A 20942-nucleotide genomic window follows, 5' to 3' on the forward strand; every position below is an offset into this window, starting at 1 on the left:
ATTTTTCTTGCCTAATTGCTCTGGCTAGAAATTCTAGCACAATGTTGAATAACAGTGATGACAGTGGGCATCCTTATCTTGTTTCTCATTTCAATGAAAAAGAGTCTTTCACCAACGAGTACAATGTTTGCTGTGGGTTTTCATATTTGCCCATTATCGTGTTGAGAAAGATCCCTTTTGTTCCTTTCCTTTTAAATGTTTTTTTCTGAAAAAGGTACTGGATTTTATCAAATGCTTTTTCTGCATGAAATTAATCATTCAATCAAGATGACTAATCAGTATCATTCAATCAAGATGATCATGTGTTTCTTCTTTGATTTGTTCATGTGGTGTATTATATTAATTGATTGTCTTGTGTTGAACCACCTTTGAATACCTGGGATTAAACCTACTTTATCGTGGTGTGTAATTCTTTTAATGTGCAGTTGGATTTGATTCTCAAGTATTTTTTTTTGAGAATTTTGGCACCTATAATATTAGAGAGATTGGTCTATAATTTACCTTTCTTGTAGTATCTTTAACTGGCTTTGGTATTATGGTGATGTTGGCTTCATAGAATGAGTTAGGTAGTTATGCCTTCTCATCAGTTTTTTTGGAGAGTTTGAGCAGTATTGGTATTAATTCTTCTTGAAATAATTGGTAGATCTCACCTGTGAAGCCATCTGGTCCTAGACTTTCCTTTATAAGGAGATTTTTAAAGACTGTTTCAGTCTCTTTACCCTTGATTGGTTTGTTGAGGTCTTCTATTACTTCTGGAGTCAGTGTAGGTTGTTTGGGTGTTTTTAGATAACTGTTCATTTCAACTAAGTTGTCTAGTTTGTTGGCGTACAGTGTTCATAGTATTCTCTTGTGGTCTTTTTTTTACTTCTTTTGGAGTCAGTAGTAATGTCCCCCTCTCATTTCTGATTTTATTTATTAGAATTGTCTCTCTTTTTTCTTTGTCAGTCTAGCAAAGGGCTTGTTCATTTTATTGATCCTTTCAAATAACCTACTTTTGGTTTTGTTGATTCTCTGTATTTTTTTTTTTTTTTTTTTTTAATGTGGGCAGGCATCAGGAATCGAACCCAGGTCTCCGGCATGGCAGACGAGAACTCTGCCACTACGCCACCATTGCCTGCGCTCTGTATTGTTTTTGTTGTTATTCTCAGTTCCTCATTTATTTCTCCTCTAGTTTTTGTAATTTCTTTCTTCTGCTTCCTTTGGGATCAGCTTACTGTTCTTTTTCTCATCAGAATGGTTTCCTCCAGGTATGCAGTTAGGTCTTTCATTTTAGCTCTTCCTTTTTAATGTAGGTGTTTAGGACTATACATTTTCCTCTCAGCAGTGTCGTCGCAGCATCCCATAAGGTTTGATATGATGTTTTCTCGTTTTCATTCATCTCTAGATATTTATTGATTTCTCTTGCAGTTTCTCCTTCTTCTTCTATTTAAGAGAGTGTTATTTAACTGCCAGAAATTTTCCACTCCTATACCTGATGTTCATTTCCAGCTTCCATTCCGTTGTAATTAGAGAAAGTGTTTTGTATAATTTCAGTGTTTAAATTTGTTGAGACCCATTTTGTGACTTAACATGGTCTACCGTGGAGGATGATCCAAGAGCAGTTGTGAATATTATATAACGTGTTGTTTTGGGATGCAGTGTTTTATATATGACTAGCTCATTTATCAGATTATTTAAGTTCTCTGTTTCCTTATTGATTTTCTGTCTAAATGTTCTATTGCTGTGAGTGGTGTATTGAAGTCTCTATTACTGTAGATAGGTCTGTTTCTCCTTTCAGTTTGCTAACATTTGCCTAATGTATTTTGGAGCACCCTAGTTAGGGCATATATATTTCTGATTGTTATTTCTTTTTCATTGATTGGCCTTTTTTTTTTTTAATTTTTTTATTAATTAAAAAAAATTAACTAACACAACATTTAGAAATCATTCCATTCTACATATGCAATCAGTAATTCTTAATATCATCACATAGGTGTATGGTCATCATTTCTCAGTACATATGCATCGATTTAGAGAAAGAAATAGCACGACAACAGAAAAAGAAATAAAGTGATAACACAGAGAGAAAACAAAACTAAAAATAAAAAGTACAAAAATATATAAGAGAAAAAAAAAAAAAACTATAGCTCAGATGCAGCTTCATTCAGCGTTCCAAAATAATTACATTACAATTAGGCAGTATTGTGCTGACCATTTTTTTTTTTTTTTTTTTAGAAATCATACCATTCTACATATGCAATCAGTAATTCTTAACATCATCACATAGATGCATGATCATCGTTTCTTAGTACATTTGCATCGGTTTAGAAGAACTAGCAATATAACTGAAAAAGATATAGAATGTTGATATAGAGAAAAAAATAAAAGTAATAATAATAAGAACAAAACAAATAAAACAAAACAAAACAAAAACCTATAGCTCGGATGCAGCTTCATTCAGTATTTTAACATGATTACTTTACAATTAGGTATTATTGTGCTGTCCATTTTTGAGTTTTTGTATCTAGTCCTATTGCACAGTCTGTATTCCATCAGCTCCAATTACCCATTATCTTACCCTGTTTCTAACTCCTGCTGAACTCTGTTACCAATGACATATTCCAAGTTTATTCTCGAGTGTCGATTCACATCATTGGGACCATACAGTATTTGTCTTTTAGTTTTTGGCTAGACTCACTCAGCATAATGTTCTCTAGGTCCATCCATGTTATTACATGCTTCTTAAGTTTATCCTGCCTTAAAGCTGCATAATATTCCATCGTATGTATATACCACAGTTTGTTTAGCCACTCGTCTGTTGATGGACATTTTGGTTGTTTCCATCTCTTTGCAATTGTAAATAATGCTGCTATAAACATTGGTGTGCAAATGTCTGTTTGAGTTTTTGCCCTTAATTCCTTTGAGTAGATTCCCAGCAATGGTATTGCTGGGTCGTATGGCAATTCTATATTCAGCTTTTTGAGGAACCGCCAAACTGCCTTCCACAGTGGTTGCACCATTTGACATTCCCACCAACAGTGGATAAGTGTGCCTCTTTCACTGCATCCTCTCCAGCACTTGTCATTTTCTGTTTTGTTGATAATAGCCATTCTGGTGGGTGTGAGATGATATCTCAGTGTGGTTTTGATTTGCATTTCTCTAATGGCCAGGGACATTGAGCATCTCTTCATGTGTCTTTTGGCCATTTGTATTTCCTCCTCTGAGAGTTGTCTATTCAAGTCTTTTTCCCATTTTGTAATTGGGTTGGCTATCTTTTTGTTGTTGAGTTGAACAATCTCATTATAAATTCTGGATACTAGACCTTTATCTGATATGTCATTTCCAAATATTGATTCCCATTGTGTAGGCTGTCTTTCTACTTTCTTGATGAAGTTCTTTGATGCACAAAAGTGTTTAATTTTGAGGAGCTCCCATTTATTTATTTCCTTCTTCAGTGCTCTTGCTTTAGGTGTAAGGTCCATAAAACCGCCTCCAATTGTAAGATTCATAAGATATCTTCCTACATTTTCCTCTAACTGTTCTATGGTCTTAGACCTAATGTTTAGATCTTTGATCCATTTTGAGTTAACTTTTGTGTAGGGTGTGAGATATGGGTCTTCTTTCATTCTTTCGCATATGGATATCCAGTTCTCTAGGCACCATTTATTGAAGAGACTGTTCTGTCCCAGGTGAGTTGGCTTGACTGCCTTATCAAAGATCAAATGTCCATAGATGAGAGGGTCTATATCTGAGCACTCTATTCGATTCCATTGATCGATATATCTATCTTTATGCCAATACCATGCTGTTTTGACCACTGTGGCTTCATAATATGCCTTAAAGTCAGGCAGTGCAAGACCTCCAGCTTTGTTTTTTTTTTTTTTTTTTTTTTTAAAGAGAGAGGGAGGAAGGGAAGGAAAGAAAGACAGAGAAGGAAGGAAGGATGAAAGGAAGGAAGGGAGGAAGAAAGGGAAACATCTTTTTAAACATTTTCTTATTTTTATTATATTTTGTTTGTCTGTTTGTTTTTCACATGGGCTGGGGCCGGGAATCGAACCGGGGTCCTCCGGCATAGCAGGCAAGCACCCTTGCCCGCTGAGCCACCGCGGCCCGCCTCCAGCTTTGTTTTTTTTCCTCAAGATGTTTTTAGCAATTCGGGGCACCCTGCCCTTCCAGATAAATTTGCTTATTGGTTTTTCTATTTCTGAAAAATAAGTTGTTGGTATTTTGATTGGTATTGCATTGAATCTGTAAATCAATTTAGGTAGGATTGACATTTTAACTATATTTAGTCTTCCAATCCATGAACACGGTATGCCCTTCCATCTGTTTAGGTCTTCTGTGATTTCTTTTAGCAGTTTTTTGTAGTTTTCTTTATATAGGTTTTTTGTCTCTTTAGTTAAATTTATTCCTAGGTATTTTATTCTTTTAGTTGCAATTGTAAATGGGATTCGTTTCTTGATTTCCCCCTCCGCTTGTTCATTGCTAGTGTATAGAAATGCTACAGATTTTTGAATGTTGATCTTGTAACCTGCTACTTTGCTGTACTCATTTATTAGCTCTAGTAGTTTTGTTGTGGATTTTTCCGGGTTTTCGACGTATAGTATCATATCGTCTGCAAACAGTGATAGTTTTACTTCTTCCTTTCCAATTTTGATGCCTTGTATTTCTTTTTCTTGTCTAATTGCTCTGGCTAGAACCTCCAACACAATGTTGAATAATAGTGGTGATAGTGGACATCCTTGTCTTGTTCCTGATCTTAGGGGGAAAGTTTTCAATTTTTCCCCATTAAGGATGATATTAGCTGTGGGTTTTTCATATATTCCCTCTATCATTTTAAGGAAGTTCCCTTGTATTCCTATCCTTTGAAGTGTTTTCAACAGGAAAGGATGTTGAATCTTGTCAAATGCCTTCTCTGCATCAATTGAGATGATCATGTGATTTTTCTGCTTTGATTTGTTGATATGGTGTATTACATTAATTGATTTTCTTATGTTGAACCATCCTTGCATACCTGGGATGAATCCTACTTGGTCATGATGAATAATTCTTTTAATGTGTTGTTGGATACGATTTGCTAGAATTTTATTGAGGATTTTTGCATCTATATTCATTAGAGAGATTGGTCTATAGTTTTCTTTTTTTGTAATATCTTTGCCTGGTTTTGGTATGAGGGTGATGTTGGCTTCATAGAATGAATTAGGTAGTTTTCCCTCCGCTTCGATTTTTTTGAAGAGTTTGAGGAGAGTTGGTACTAATTCTTTCTGGAATGTTTGATAGAATTCACATGTGAAGCTGTCTGGTCCTGGACTTTTCTTTTTAGGAAGCTTTTGAATGACTGATTCAATTTCTTTACTTGTGATTGGTTTGTTGAGGTCATCTATGTCTTCTTGAGTCAAAGTTGGTTGTTCATATCTTTCCAGGAACCCGTCCATTTCCTCTAAATTGTTGTATTTATTAGCGTAAAGTTGTTCATAGTATCCTGTTATTACCTCCTTTATTTCTGTGAGGTCAGTAGTTATGTCTCCTCTTCCATTTTTGATCTTATTTATTTGCATCCTCTCTCTTCTTCTTTTTGTCAATCTTGCTAAGGGCCCATCAATCTTATTGATTTTCTCATAGAACCAACTTCTGGCCTTATTGATTTTCTCTATTGTTTTCATGTTTTCAATTTCATTTATTTGTGCTCTAATCTTTGTTATTTCTTTCCTTTTGCTTGCTTTGGGGTTAGCTTGCTGTTCTTTCTCCAGTTCTTCCAAGTGGACAGTTAATTCCTAAATTTTTGCCTTTTCTTCTTTTCTGATATAGGCATTTAGAGCAATAAATTTCTCTCTTAGCACTGCCTTTGCTGCGTCCCATAAGTTTTGATATGTTGTGTTTTCATTTTCATTCACCTCGAGGTATTTGCTAATTTCTCTAGCAATTTCTTCTTTGACCCACTCGTTGTTTAGGAGTGTGTTGTTGAGCCTCCACGTATTTGTGAATTTTCTGGCACTCTGCCTATTATTGATTTCCAACATCATTCCTTTATGGTCCGAGAAAGTGTTGTGTATGATTTCAATCTGTTTAAATTTGTTAAGACTTGCTTTGTGACCCAGCATATGGTCTATCTTTGAGAATGATCCATGAGCACTTGAGAAAAAGGTGTATCCTGCTGTTGTGGGATGCAATGTCCTATAAATGTCTATTAAGTCTAATTCATTTATAGTAATATTCAGATTCTCTATTTCTTTGTTGATCCTCTGTCTAGATGTTCTGTCCATTGATGAGAGTGGGGAATTGAAGTCTCCAACTATTATGGTATATGAGTCTATTTCCCTTTTCAGTGTTTGCAGTGTATTCCTCACGTATTTTGGGGCATTCTGGTTCGGTGCGTAAATATTTATGATTGTTATGTCTTCTTGTTTAATTGTTCCTTTTATTAGTAGATAGTGTCCTTCTTTGTCTCTTTTAACTGTTTTACATTTGAAGTCTAATTTGTTGGATATTAGTATAGCTACTCCTGCTCTTTTCTGGTTGTTATTTGCATGAAATATCTTTTCCCAACCTTTCGCTTTCAACCTATGTTTATCTTTGGGTCTAAGATGTGTTTCCTGTAGACAGCATATAGAAGGATCCTGTTTTTTAATCCATTCTGCCAATCTATGTCTTTTGATTGGGGAATTCAGTCCATTGACATTTAGTGTTATTACTGTTTGGATAATATTTTCCTCTAACATTTTGCCTTTTGTATTATATATATCATATCTGATTTTCCTTCTTTCTACACTCTTTTCCATATCTCTCTCTTCTGTCTTTTTGTATCTGACTCTTGTACTCCCTTTAGTATTTCTTGCAGAGCTGGTCTCTTGGTCACAAATTCTCTCAGTGACTTTTTGTCTGAGAATGTTTTAATTTCTCCCTCATTTTTGAAGGATAATTTTGCTGGATATAGGAGTCTTGGTTGGCAGTTTTTCTCTTTTAGTATTTTAAATATATCATCCCACTGTCTTCTAGCTTCCATGGTTTCTGCTGAGAAATCTACACATAGTCTTATTGGGTTTCCCTTGTATGTGATGGATTGTTTTTCTCTTGCTGCTTTCAAGATCCTCTCTTTCTCTTTGACCTCTGACATTCTAACCAGTAAGTGTCTTGGAGAACGCCTATTTGGGTCTAATCTCTTTGGGGTGCGCTGCACTTCTTGGATCTGTAATTTTAGGTCTTTCATAAGAGTTGGGAAATTTTCAGTGATAATTTCTTCCATTAGTTTTTCTCCTCCTTTTCCCTTCTCTTCTCCTTCTGGGACACCCACAACACGTATATTTGTGCACTTCATATTGTCCTTGAGTTCCCTGATACCCTGTTCAAATTTTTCCATTCTTTTCCCGATAGTTTCTTTTTTTTTTTGGATTTCAGATGTTCCATCCTCCAAATCACTAATTCTATCTTCTGTCTGTTTAAATCTATCATTGTAGGTATCCATTATTTTTTCTGTGTTTGCTACTTTATCCTTCACTTCCATAAGTTCTGCGATTTGTTTTTTCAGTTTTTCTATTTCTTCTTTTTGTTCAGCCCATGTCCTCTTCATGTCCTCCCTCAATTTATCGATTTCATTTTTGAAGAGGTTTTCCATTTCTGTTCCTATATTCAGCATTAGTTGTCTCAGCTCTTGTATCTCATTTGAGCTATTGGTTTGTTCCTTTGACTGGGCCATATTCTCAATCTTTTGAGCGTGGACAGTTATCTTCTGCTGCTGGCGTCTGGGCATTTATTCAGCTTTCTCTGGGTGTCGGACCCAGCAAGATTGTAAGATTTTTCTGTGAAATCTCTGGAATCTGTTTTTCTTATCTTGCCCAGTAGGTGGTGCACGTGGCACACGTTTGTCTCAAGTGTTTGGAATGGGTCTCCCCCAGTCACCTATCTCCGCGGCCTGGGAATTTCGGATCCAATTCTCTCCGTTGGTTCATGGGCCGCGCGTAGTGGGGGCGTCAGCTGCCGTGGCTTGAGGGGACCCTGTGGCTGGTCGCGGGCCGCAGCGGGCCTGGGGGATTCCGCACCGGATCAGGAAGCCTCCCGTGGGGGGTGGCTACCGCGGCTTGGATAGCCCTCCGATCCAAGACTCGTATCCGCGGACTCGAAGCTGAGACTCGAAGCCGCCTGCAAAAGAGGGGTGCCGCCTGCCTCGGCCTGGGAAACTTGCTTCTCCAATACTCTCAGCCGGCCCGGAAAGGAGGGAGGGAGTAGCTCGGACCGCCGCAGCTGCCGCTGATCGGGAAATCGCGCGCCGCTCGGGGGTCTCACCACCGCCGAGTCTCGCAGTCAGACTAGCCAGCCCAGACTTTGGATAGCCCTCTGTTCCGAGTTTTGTAGCCGCGGACTCAAAGCCGAGACTCGAAGCTGCCCACAAAAGAAGGGCGCCGCCTGCCTCAGTTTGGGAAACTTGCTTCTCCGATACTCTCAGCCGGCCCGGGAAGGAGGGAGGGAGTAGCTCGGACCGCCGCAGCTGCGGCTGCTCGGGAAATCGCGCGCCGCTGGGGGTCTCACCGCAGCCAAGTCTCGCAGTCAGACTAGCCAGCCCAGACTTTGGATAGCCCTCTGATCTGAGACTCGTAGCCGCGGACTCGAGGCCGAGACTCGAAGCCGCCCGCAAAAGTGTGGCGCCGGCCGCCTTGGCTAGGAAGCTTGCCTCTCCGAGTCTCTCAGCCAGCCCGGGAAGGAGGGAGGGATTAGCTCAGACCGCCGCAGCTGCGGCTGCTCGGGAAATCGCGCGCCGCTTGGGGATCTCGCCGCAGCCGAGTTTCGCAGTCAGACTAGCCAGTCCAGACTGGGTTACGCTGTGTGTCCATTCCCTGCTGTAGCCCCGGGAGCTGTTCTGTACTGTTTCTGTTCACTTATTAGTTGATTTGGAGTTGGAGGAACTAAGACGCATGTACCTTACTAAGCCGCCATCTTGGATCCACCCGCCCTTGGCTCCATGGCGACGCTGTCCCTGCGGAGTGACCATTGATTGGCCTTTTAATAATATATTTATTAATATATAATGTCCTTCTCTGTCTCTTAAAACAGCATTGCATTTAAAGTCTATTTTGTCTATACTATAATATACTATAATAATAGTATAGCTAGCCCAGCTTTTTTTTTGGATACTTTTTGTGTGGAATATTTTTTCCAGCCTTTTACTTTCAGCCTATTTGTAGCCTTTGGTCTTAGGTGAGTCTCTTGTAGACAGCATTTAGGTGGCTTATATTCTTTTATCCATTCTGCCAGTCTGTCTCTTGATTGGGAAGTTTAATCAATTAATGTTCAGTGTTATTACTGTAATGGCAATACTTCAGCAGTTTTATCCTTGACTTTTATGTATCATAACTTATTTTTGTCTATCTTTTTACCCTTTTAGTTACTTTTACTGATACTCTTCATTTCTACATTTTCCTTCAAGCCTTTCTCTCCTGTCTTTTCATTTTAGCCTGCAGGATTCCCTTTAGTATTTCTTGTAAGGCAGGTCTTTTGTTAACAGAGTCTCTCAGCTTCTGCTTATCTATGAATATCTTAAACCTTCCCTCATTTTTGAAGGATGGTTGCCAGATAGAGAATTCTTGTCTCTTAGTTTTTCTCTTCCAGTACCTTAAATATATCATACCACTGCTTCTTGCCTCCATGGTTTCTGATGGGAAATCAGTGCTTAGTCTTATCAGGCATCCCTGGTATGTAATGAAATACTTTTCCCTTGCTGCTTTCAGAATTCTCTCCTTATCTTTAGCATTAGATATTTTGATTAGTATCTGTTTTAGAGTAGATCTATTCAGATTTATTTGGTTTGAAACACATTGCACTTCTTGGGCATGGATACCTATGTTTTTCATAAGAGTTGGAAAATATTCAGCCGTTAATTCCCCAAATATTCCTCCTGACTCTTACCCCTTCTCTTCTCCCTCTGGAACACCCATGAGGTGAATGTTTTGTGCGCTTTGTGTGATCAGTCAATTCCTTGAGACCCTGCTCAATTTTTCTTTCTCTGTTTTTTTGTCTGTTCAGATTTGAATGGTCTGTCTTCTAGTTCGCTGATCCTTTCTTCTACCTCTTGAAATCTGCTGTTGTGTGACTCTGGTCTATTTTAAATTTCATTTAATGTGCCTTTCATTCCCATAAGATCTGATTTTCCTTTGTGTACCTTCAAATCCTTCTTTATGTTCACCCAGTGTCCTCTTAATATCCTTTATCTCTTTATCCCTCTCCTTGAATTGCTTTAGGAGACTTTTTTTTAATATCTTTGATTAGTTGTTTCAAATTCTGCATCTGCTCTGACTTTTTTATTTGCTCTCTCGCCTCTTGGTATGACTTGAAGGTTTTTGCGGATGTCTGGATATCACATTACCTTGGTGAGTTTACTTTGAAGGTTGAGTTTCTCTTTTGTCAAAGAGTTTGTTGTTGATTGATTTTGTATTAATGCTCTCCTTTGATAGTTGTTTTGTCGATATTACCCAACCAAGGCTGGGCCAGAGACCCGTGAAGGGGATGTACATCAGTTTCATAGGACACTGGGCAGAGGATCCAGTAAAGATCCTGGAAAGCCTGTACTTTAATTCCCAAGAGTACACTTTCCTAGCCTGCCCAGCATAAGGCCACCTTCACCCAAAAGCACTTTAGATGTTTTCCTGGAGATGTACCTTCATTGCCTGCCAGCAAATGGCACTCATTGACAGTCTATTCCCCTCAGCCCTATGAAGGCAGGCTCTTCTTAGCTCCCTGCTGGATTAAGATAATGGCAGAACAGCTGGGTGGGCTGAAACCAGAGGTCCCTGCAGTCCAGATTCACCCACCAAAAGCTGGGACCGTGCTATACCATGTCCTGCCCTATTCTTGGAAAAGTGGACTTCTATGGTTCTCTCAGTCTGCAGTCGCCTGCCAGGAATTGGACACCTGAAGCTTTCTGTCCCAAGAATGAGGGTGGAAGCTAGGAGCCTGGGACTGAGGGGGTTACTCACAGTCTCTCATTACTGTTTCTCCATTTCTTTGTCCCATAGTTTCCAGGGTGTTGCATAGCACCCCCTCCAATCTCCAGAGGCCCAGAATGGTTGTACCTCCAAAGTGAGCTCTGCCTCTCCCTAACCAGCCATCTTGGATTCTCATGTGTGGTTTTGATTTGCATATCCCTCCTGGCTAATGATGTTGAGCATCTTTTCATGTGCTTTCTGGCTCTTTGTATATCTTCCTTGGAGAGATATCCATTCAGGTCTTCATTCACTTTTTAATTGGATTGTTTGTCTTTTTGTTAAGTTGAAGGATTTCTTTATATATTCTGGCTATCCTTTATCAGATATGTGGTTTCAAAATACTTTTCACCATTGTGTAAATTGTTGTGTACTTTCATGATAAAGTCCTTTGAGAAACAAAAGTTTTTCATTTTGATGAGATCCCGTTTATCTATTTTTTCTTTTGTCACACCTGCTTTGGGTGTAAAGTCTAAGAAACCATCACCTAACACAAGGCCTTGAAGATGCTTTACTGTATTTTCTTCGAGGAGTTTTATATTTCTGATTCTGATATTAAGGCTTTCGATCCATTTTGAGTTGATTTTTGTATATGTGTCAGGTAGGGGTCCACCTTCATCTTGTGCATGTGGATATCCCATATCCCAGAACCATTTGTTGAAGAGATTATTATTTCCCTAATGGGTAGACTTGTACCTGTTCTAGTTTGCTAGCTGCCAGAATACAATGTACCAGAAATGGAATGGCTTTTAAAAAGAGAAATTTATTAAGTTGAGAGTTTACAGTTCTAATGCTGTGAAAATGTGTACATTAAGGCAAGGCTATGAAAATGTCGATATTAAGGTACCAACAAAAGGTTGCCTTCACTGAAGAAAGGCAGTGAAGTTCAGGGTTTCTATCTCAGCTGGAAGGGCACATGGTGAACGTGGCAACGTCTGCTAGCTTTCTCTCCAGGCTTCTTGTTTCATGAAGCTACCCCAGGGATGATTTCCTTCTTCATCTCCAAAGGTCTCTGGCTGTGTGGGCTCTCATGCATCTCATGGCTCTGAAGCTTTTTCCAAAATGTTTCTGCTTTTAAAGGATTCTAGTAAAGTAATCAAGACCCACCTGGAATAGAGGGAGTCACATCTCCCTCCAGTCAAAGATGAATGAATACCCACAATTAGGCAGGCCATATTTCCGTGGAGATAATCCAATCAAGTTTCGACCTACAGTGCTTGCTGAATAGGGATTAAAATAAACGACTGCCTCCACAAGATTGATCAGGATTAAAACATGGCTTTTCCTTCACACTGGCACAGTACCCTTGTCTAAAATCAGTTGACCATAAAGGTGAGAATTGATTTCTGAGCTCTCAGATCTAGTCCACTGATTTATGTATCCTTGTGCCAGTACCATGCTGTTTTGATTACCATGGCTTTGTATTAAGTTTTAATATTGGGAAGTGTGAGTACTCCAACTTCGTTCATCTTTTTCAAGATACCTTTAGCTATTCAGGGCCTCTTACCCTTCCATATAAACTTGGTAATTTGTTTTTTTCCACTTTAACAAAGACGACTATTGAATTTAGTTTGAGATTGCACTGAATCTACAAATTGCTCTGGATAGTATTGACATCTTAACTTTATTGAGTCTTCCAATCCATGAAAGGAGTATCCTTCCATTTATGTAGGTCTTCAGTTTCTTTTAGCAATGTTTTGTAGTTTTCTGTGTATAAATCCGTTATATCCTTGATTAGATTTATTCATAACTATTTGGTTCTTTTATTTGCTATTGTGAATGGAATTTTTTTCTCTTGATTTATTATTCTGATTGTTCATTGCTTGAGTGTAGAAACCTACAGATTTTTTGGTTTTGATCTTGTACCCTTCCACTTTGCTGAATTCATTTATTAGCTCTAGGAACTTTGTTATGGATTTTTCAGAATTTTTTATATATAGGATCATATCGTCTGCAAATAGGGAAAGTTTTACTTCTTCCCTTTCAATCTGGCTGCCTTTCATTTCTTTCTCTTATCTAATAGCACTGGCAAGAGCTTCCAATACAATGTTGAATAACAATAGTGGCAGTGGGCATCCTTGTCATGTTCCTGATCTCAGAGGGAAAGCTTTTAGCCTTTCACCATAAGTAGAATGTTAGCTGCGGGCTTTTCATATATGCCTTTTATCATGTTGCAGAAGTTTCCTTCTATTCCTGGTGTTCTAAATGTTTTTATCAAGAAATGGTTCTAAATTTTATCAAATGTCTTTTCTGGATAAATTGAGATGGTCATGTGGCTTTTTTCCTTCATTCTGGTCATATGTATTACATTAACTGACTTTCTTATGTTGAACCAACCTTGCATACGGATATAAATTGTACTTGATCTTGGTGTATAATTCTTTTAACATGCTGTTGTATTTGGTTTTGTTGAGGATTTTTACATCTATATTCATATGAGATATTGGTTGGTAGTTTTCTTGTGATATCTTTATCTGGCTGTGGTATAAAGGTGATGTTGCCTTATAGTATGAGTTAGAAAGTGTTCCTTTCTCTTCCGTTTTTTTGGCATAATTGGAGTTAAGACTTTTTGGATTGTTGGGTAGATTTCCCTGTGAAGCTATCTGGTCTGGGATTTTCTTTGTCAGGAGGTTTTTTTTTTATTACTGATTCAATCTCTTTACTAGTAATTGGTTTGTTGAAGTCTTCTATTTCCTCTTGGGGGGCTATATAGGTAGTTTGTGTGTTTCTAAAAATTTGCCTATTTCATCTAGGTTATTTAATTTATTGGTGTACGGTTGTTCATAATGTCACTCTATAGTCCTTTTCATTTCAGCAGTGTTTATAATAATGTCCTCCTTTTCATTTCTGATCTTCATTATTTATATCCTCTCTTTCTGTCAGTCTAAATAAAGGAATTTGTTGATCTTTTAAATAATTGACTTTTGGGTTTGTTGAGTCTCTGTAATTTTTTTTTTTTTTAGTTTCTAGTTCATTTATCTCTGCTCTCATCTTTGTTATTTCCTTCCTTCTGCTTGCTTTTGGTCTAGTTTGGTTTTCTTTTTCCTGTTCTTCTGGTTGAGGTTAGGTCTCTGATTTGACATCCTTCTATTTTTTTGGGGGGATGGTGCATGGTCTGGGAATCAAACCAGGTCTCCCACATAGAAGGCGGGCCTTCTATTTTAATGTAAACATTTAGAGGTTTAAATTTCCCTCTCAGCACTGCCTTCACTGCATCCCATAAGTTTAGGTATGTTGTAATTCTATTTTTAATTGCCTCAAGATATTTCCTCCTATCACTTGTGATTTCCTCTTTAACCCATTGGTTGTTTAAGAGTATGTTGTTTAATTCCACATATTTATGAATTTTCTACTTCTCCCTCTGTTATTGATTTCTAGCTTCATTCCATTGGGTAAGAGAATATCTGTTGTATGATTTCAGTATTTTTTAATTTATTGAGACTTGTTTTGTGACCAAATTATGGTCTATCCTAGACAGCGATCCTTGTGTATTTGAATGTGTATCCTTTTCCCCTTGAGTTCAGTGTTATATGTCCGTCAGGCCTAGTTGGTTAGGTGTTTCTTTCAAGTTCTGTACTTACTGATCTTCTGACTAGATTTTCTAACCTTTTTTGTTTTTTTCTGTGTAAATGAGAATGTTCTTATATTGATTGTGGTGGTGAATACATAGCTATGTAATTATACCAAGAATCATTGATTGTACACTTTGGATGGATTGTATAGTGTGTGAATAAGGCTACTTATGTTTTTAAAAATGCCATTGCTAGTTGCCTATCTCATTCTTTGTAATTCATGTACCATAATTTATCTAATCCTGTTATATATGTTTATACTGTAATTATTATAAGGCCAAGTAGTTTTCCAGTAGTGCACTGGTTATTTGACTAACCATTCTTTCTTGTTTAAAAAGGCACAGCGACTCTGTAAACGTTGTGGTCAGGCATGGAGAGCTGCAACACTTGAAGGCTGGAAACTGTATCATGACCCTAATGTTAATGGAGGTATGTTAGTAGATTTTATTCTAAGAGTTGGGAATACAAAGTTTTCAGGTCTAAATGCCAATTGTGCTCGTTTGAAAGGATATATGTCCCCTAGAAAAGCCATGGTTTAATCTAAATCCCATTTCATTAAGGCAGGATAATCCCTGTTCAATACTGTATGTTTGAAACTGTAATCAGATCATCTCCCTGGAGATGTGATTTAATCAAGGGTGGTTGTTAAGCTGATTAGGTGACGACATGTCTCCACCCATTTGGGTGGGTCTTGATTAGTTTACTAGAGTCCTATAAAAGAGGAAACATTTTGGAGATTAAGAGATTCAGAGAGAGCAGAGAATGCTGCAGCACCATGAAGCAGAGAGTCCATCAGCCAGCACTTTGGAGATGAAGAAGGAAAATGCCTCCCAGGGAGCTTCATGAAACAGGAAGCTAGGAGAAGAAGCTGGCAGATGATGCCGTGTTTGCCACATGCCCTTCCAGATGAGAGAGGAACCCTGACCATGTTCACCACATGCCCTTCCAGCCAAGAGAGAAACTGTGACTGTGTTCACCATGTGCCTTCTCACTAGAGAGCAGCCCTGAACTTTATTGGCCTTCTTGACCCAAGGTATCTTTCCCTGGATGGATACCTTTGATTGGACATTTCTATAGACTTGTTTTAATTGGGACATTTTCTTGGCCTTAGAACTGTAAACTAGCAATTTATTAAATTCCCCTTTTTAAAAGCCATTCCATTTCTGGTATATTGCATTCCGACAGCTAGCAAACTAGAACAGATTTTGGTACCAGAGAGTGGGGTACTGCTGCGGTTTGCAAATACCAAACATGTTGGAAGGGTTTTTTAAATGGATAAGGGGAAGTTTCTGGAAGAGTTGTGAGAAGCCTGATAGAGAAGGCCTAGAATGCTTTGAAGAGACTGTTGGTAGAAATATCGACTCTAAAGATACTTCTCACCAGGCTGTAGACAGTTGTGAGGCATGTGCTATTATGGACTGGAAGGAAGGTGATCCTTGTTTTAAAATAGCAGATAATTTGGCAAAATTGTCTAGTGGCTTTGGCTGGAAGTCAGATTTTAAAAGCCATGAACTTGGATATTTAGCAAAAGAGATCTCCAAATCAAATGTGGAAAGTGCAGCCTGGTTTCTTCTCACAGCTTATAGTTAAATGCAGCAGGAAAGAGAAGAAGCTGAAAACTGAACTGTTGGGTACGAAGAAACCAGAAATTGATGTCTTGGAAAATTCTGGGCTTCCAGGAAGGAAGACCCCAGAGAATAGTGCTCCGTGTGAGGATTTGGTCAGTTGTGGAACCAGTCAGCCATTTCAGAGAAAGCCAGGATCGGACATAGATTTATCCAGGAAGGATTTGTGGAAACTCCTTATGTCTGATGGGCACAATCCAAGGCTACTGCATAGAAATCCAACGACAGTGCTGTGGGACCTGTATAAACAGTCGCTGCCAGTCTGGACTTTGGGGCTTAGAGAAGGGACACACTGGAGGAAAAATAACTTCAGAGGCAAAACCATGGAGGCCAGGGTCTGAAGTCAGAAAGCCTTGGGCCAAAAGAGCAGACCCACCCAAGCCCGTGGAGAGGGTGAGTGTGCCACAAAGGCAGAGGATGGGCCTTCCATCTCATTGCAGTGAAAGAGTCATGCCGCCTCAGGCCTTGGAGAGGGCGAAGCACATTCCTTGGGGTTTGGGGAGAGCCTGGCTGCCACCACATGGAGGGGTTGAGTGTGTGCCCCAGACATGGCAGAGAGCCCAGGTGCAGCCCTGATGCTTGGAGAGGGTGGAGCCGAGAAAAAGGTGGTCTCCCCAATGTTCCCCAAGTTTGCGTTAGGAGTGAGGCAGGCCTCCGCGTAGGCCCTTGGAAAGGGTGGGACTACCGCTTTCAAAAGCCCTGAAGATGAATGGCTCTCACACTTTGAAATCTAATGGACTTTACCCTGTGGGTTTTCGAAACTGTATGGGTCCAGTGACACCTGTGTTTTTTTCCTCCGTATGGAAATGCGTGTCCCATGACTGTTCCTCCTTTGTATGTTGGCAGCAAATAACTTTTTATGGGTTTCCAAATGTCCAGAGATAGAGGAGAATTTGCCTGAGCACAGACCATGCTTGTACCTAACTTTGATGAGACTACTGGTTTTAACCTTGTATTGCATTTGATTGTTATTGAAATGGTTTAAAGTTTTCTGATATTGTGATGGAATTAATGTATTCTGTATATGGGGAAAACGTGTCTTTTTTAGGGTCCAAAAAATGGAATGTGCTAGTTTGAAAGGATGTATGTCCCCTAGAAAAGCCATGGTTTAATCTAAATCCCATTTCATAAAGGCAGAATAATCTCTATTCATGTATGTTTGAAACTGTAATCAGATCTCCCTCGAGATGTGATTTAATCAAGAGTAGTTGTTAAACTGGATTAGGTGACGACATGTTTCCACCCATTTGGGTGGGTCTTGATTGGTTTACTAGAGTCCTATAAAAGAGGAAACATTTTGGAGATTAAGAGATTCAGAGAGAGCAGAGAATGCTGCAGCACCATGAAGCAGAGAGTCCATCAGCCAGCACTTTGGAGATGAAGAAGGAAAATGCCTCCCAGGGAGCTTCATGAAACAGGAAGCTAGGAGAAGAAGCTGGCAGATGACGCCGTGTTTGCCACATGCCCTTCCAGATGAGAGAGGAACCCTGACCATGTTCACCACATGCCCTTCCAGCCAAGAGAGAAACTGTGACTGTGTTCACCATGTGCCTTCTCACTAGAGAGCAGCCCTGAACTTTATTGGCCTTCTTGACCCAAGGTATCTTTCCCTGGATGGATACCTTTGATTGGACATTTCTATAGACTTGTTTTAATTGGGACATTTTCTCGGCCTTAGAACTGTAAATTAGCAATTTATTAAATTCCCCTTTTTAAAAGCCATTCCATTTCTGGTATATTGCATTCTGGCACCTGGCAAACTAGAACACCAATCTTTGTGAAGTATAGCTTATCTTTTCAGAAGTGTTTGAGATAAGGAGATCTCATTTTAAAATGTCTATATGTTTTATTTCTTTTACTGTTTTATAGGAACAGAATTAGAACCTGTTGAAGGAAATCCATATAGATGCATTTGGAAAATAAGTTGTTGGAGATTGGCAGAAGATGTAAGAAACACTAAAATATTTTCTGATACTGACTTTTTTTTTTTTTTTTTTTTTTTTTTTTTTAAGAGAGAGGGAGGAAGGGAAGGAAAGACAGAGAAGGAAGGAAGGATGGGAGGAAGAAAGGGAAACATTTTTAAACATTTTCTTGTTTTATTATATTTTGTTTTTTGTTTGTTTGTTTTTTACATGGGCTGGGGCCGGGAATCGAACCGGGGTCCTCCGGCACGGCAGGCAAGCACTCTTGCCCACTGAGCCACCGCGGCCCGCCCCCGATACTGACTTTTTACTCTAATTTCTAAGTGGCTTGCTTTATTCATTCAGCTGGGTACAATTCTGTGATTTTTGTGGATTCTCACACACAAGCAAATGGGAAATATGCATTATGCTTACATTGGTCCCTGTATATCAGTCACTTTGGAACAAATTTACATTTTCAAATATGAGTCACAGCAAAACTGACTGAAATTGGAAACAGGCAGTGATGGTCCTCAAATGCTGCTCAGATGAATTAAAGCTTTATCCAGTATTTAGTAATGGTGAACCATCAAAATGTAAAGGGGCCCATGGCCTCATTCTTTTAAGAAGATTAGCCCAACAAGAGACAATAGGCTTAAAATGGAATGGACTAAAGACTGAGCAACTAGTTAGAAACCTGTCAGAAATATTCAGATACTAATATCTGAATAGGGGTCAGAATAAGGGTCTGTTCCTGGATAGTATTAATGGGATTGGAAAAGAAGCGAACAGGAATGGTCAGGACCAGCGATTAGATATAGAAGGCAGGGGAGGACTCAGTTATGTCTCTGAAGTCTCTTTTTGGGTGGCAAGAAAACTGGAAATGCCAATATTAAAAATCCAGGAGTTAAAAAGGCTAATTTAATGAATATAATTAATTCTACTTAAGAATTTGCTATAAACTTACACATGACAGATTCCAAGTACTTTGTTTTAATGTTGTACTTAGGTCATTATCATCATCAATGAAACTTTCAAGGAGAAAACACCTTTACAGATTCTTTTTGAAATAAAATTTGATCATTTTAAATAATTAAAGCATCTTAGAGTTGGGCCTGCTATCAACTTATATTTGAAATATATAAATGTTTGACTTTTTCCTGAAAATTGTAGTATTGATTATTTCATCAAATAAAAAGGTCCTTTTTATAACTCCACTAGATCTTTCGCTAAAGTTAGGAACTATCGAATGAATAAGTTCAGGTTAGAAAAGATTACAAGATTCCAGATGATTATAAGGAAAACTGACATACTAAGAAAAAATAATATTTAAAATTTATTTTGTATTTCAGGAGCTTTTTAATAGATATGAGAGAGCAATTTATGCAGCTTTAAGTGGGAATCTCAAACAGGTATGTAAGCTATATTAATAATTCCTTTTTTTCCAATGGACAAATTAGGTACTCTAAAAAGTATTCTAATAATCATATATAATTAATCCTAAAAGTTAGTTTTACAACTAGCAATGATAGACATAATTGTGAAACAAAATGGTGATTATGCTGCTTAATTTGATGTATTCCATACATTCATATCTTATTACTAAAGTCAGACTTATCGGTTTGAAATTGAACTGAGCTGAACTGAAATTATCAGTTTGTATGAGTTTGTATAATTAGAAATCGACCATGTTTTATGTCAGTGTAGTGTCTTTTTAGTTCCAACTGCTTTTCTTTTCTTTTGTGTTGAATATGTGTATGTGTTTGTTTTGGAATGGGAGTAAAGCTTCTTCCTGTCTGTGACACCTGGGAAGACACAGTATGGGCCTACTTTCGGGTAATGGTGGACAGTCTGGTGGAACAGGAGATAAGGACATCAGTAATGACACTGGAGGAAACTGAAGAACTCCCCCGAGAGTATCTGGAAGCAAAGTGAGTTTATTGGTTTGTTTTATTAAGCCATGGTGATTTGTAGTGTTCTCTTTGAAGGTTTATTTATATTTCAATCCTTGCTCATGTTATTAATATTCTTCTATCTTTTTTCTGTTTTTCTTTTGAAGCTGGACCTTAGAAAAGGTTTTTGAAGAGCTTCAAGCTACTGATAAAAAGGTAAATATTTACATTTTAGGATATCTGGATTGGGAAATAATAAATGTTACAATATTTACTATTTTATATAATATTCATTATACTTCTCTCCCTTCTTTTCCTTGCCTGTTATCCAAATAAAAGACATTATTTTAAAAGAAGAAATGTAACTTTATGTTAAACGCATATTTAAATGATACAACATTTCTGTGTTTCTTTGGTTTATGAGTTGTTTTGTAAATACATGATATGCATGTAAACTAATTTATTCTTTTTCTTTTGAAGATTTAAAATACATAAAGGAAAATTAACGAGAATTTCTTTCCCTAGATTCCAAAGTAATGTAATATTTTTTTACAGTAATATCTCTTAAAAATTTAAAAATAAGTACTTAGGTACTTGTAACAAAATAATCCAAACATGAATAAGTAAAACCTTTATAATAGTTATTCTTATTCCCCTGAGGTGATAAAACATACTCATAGATATTTTTCCACCTATTCTTCCATATGTTTCTCTATGTTCTTACAAATATGTGTAAAAAATGTAGATGCTCCAATATAGGATTTTGCATTTTGTTATTGTTTTTCATGTATTACTTTACAACTTGATTTCTTTTTTCATTTGCTGATTATCTCTTCAAATTAGTGATTATAGAGTTAACATAGCTTACTGTTTTTAATAGGTACTATAATATTCTGAATGATGTACAATTTAAAAAATCATTCCAATTTTGTGATATTTAGGTTTTTATTGCTGTAAGAAGCATCCTTATAAAAATACATGCTTATCTACTAGTCCTTCTGTT

The 20942-nt window shown here is 37.9% G+C and overlaps 1 protein-coding gene across 1 annotated transcript in view; it reads left to right on the forward strand.

Annotated features, from left to right (window-relative positions):
• NUP107 (nucleoporin 107) overlaps positions 1–20942 on the forward strand; it is a 62748-nt gene that overhangs the window by 24723 nt on the left and 17083 nt on the right. Inside the window, exons 13-17 of the mRNA XM_077111359.1 lie at positions 14860–14950; positions 18016–18092; positions 19400–19459; positions 19833–19978; positions 20107–20155. Coding sequence (XP_076967474.1) covers positions 14860–14950; positions 18016–18092; positions 19400–19459; positions 19833–19978; positions 20107–20155 — 423 coding nt within the window. The remainder of the gene's footprint in view (positions 1–14859; positions 14951–18015; positions 18093–19399; positions 19460–19832; positions 19979–20106; positions 20156–20942) is intronic.

Source organism: Tamandua tetradactyla, chromosome 7 (assembly GCF_023851605.1).
Source record: "Tamandua tetradactyla isolate mTamTet1 chromosome 7, mTamTet1.pri, whole genome shotgun sequence".
NCBI classification, from domain to species: domain Eukaryota; kingdom Metazoa; phylum Chordata; class Mammalia; order Pilosa; family Myrmecophagidae; genus Tamandua; species Tamandua tetradactyla.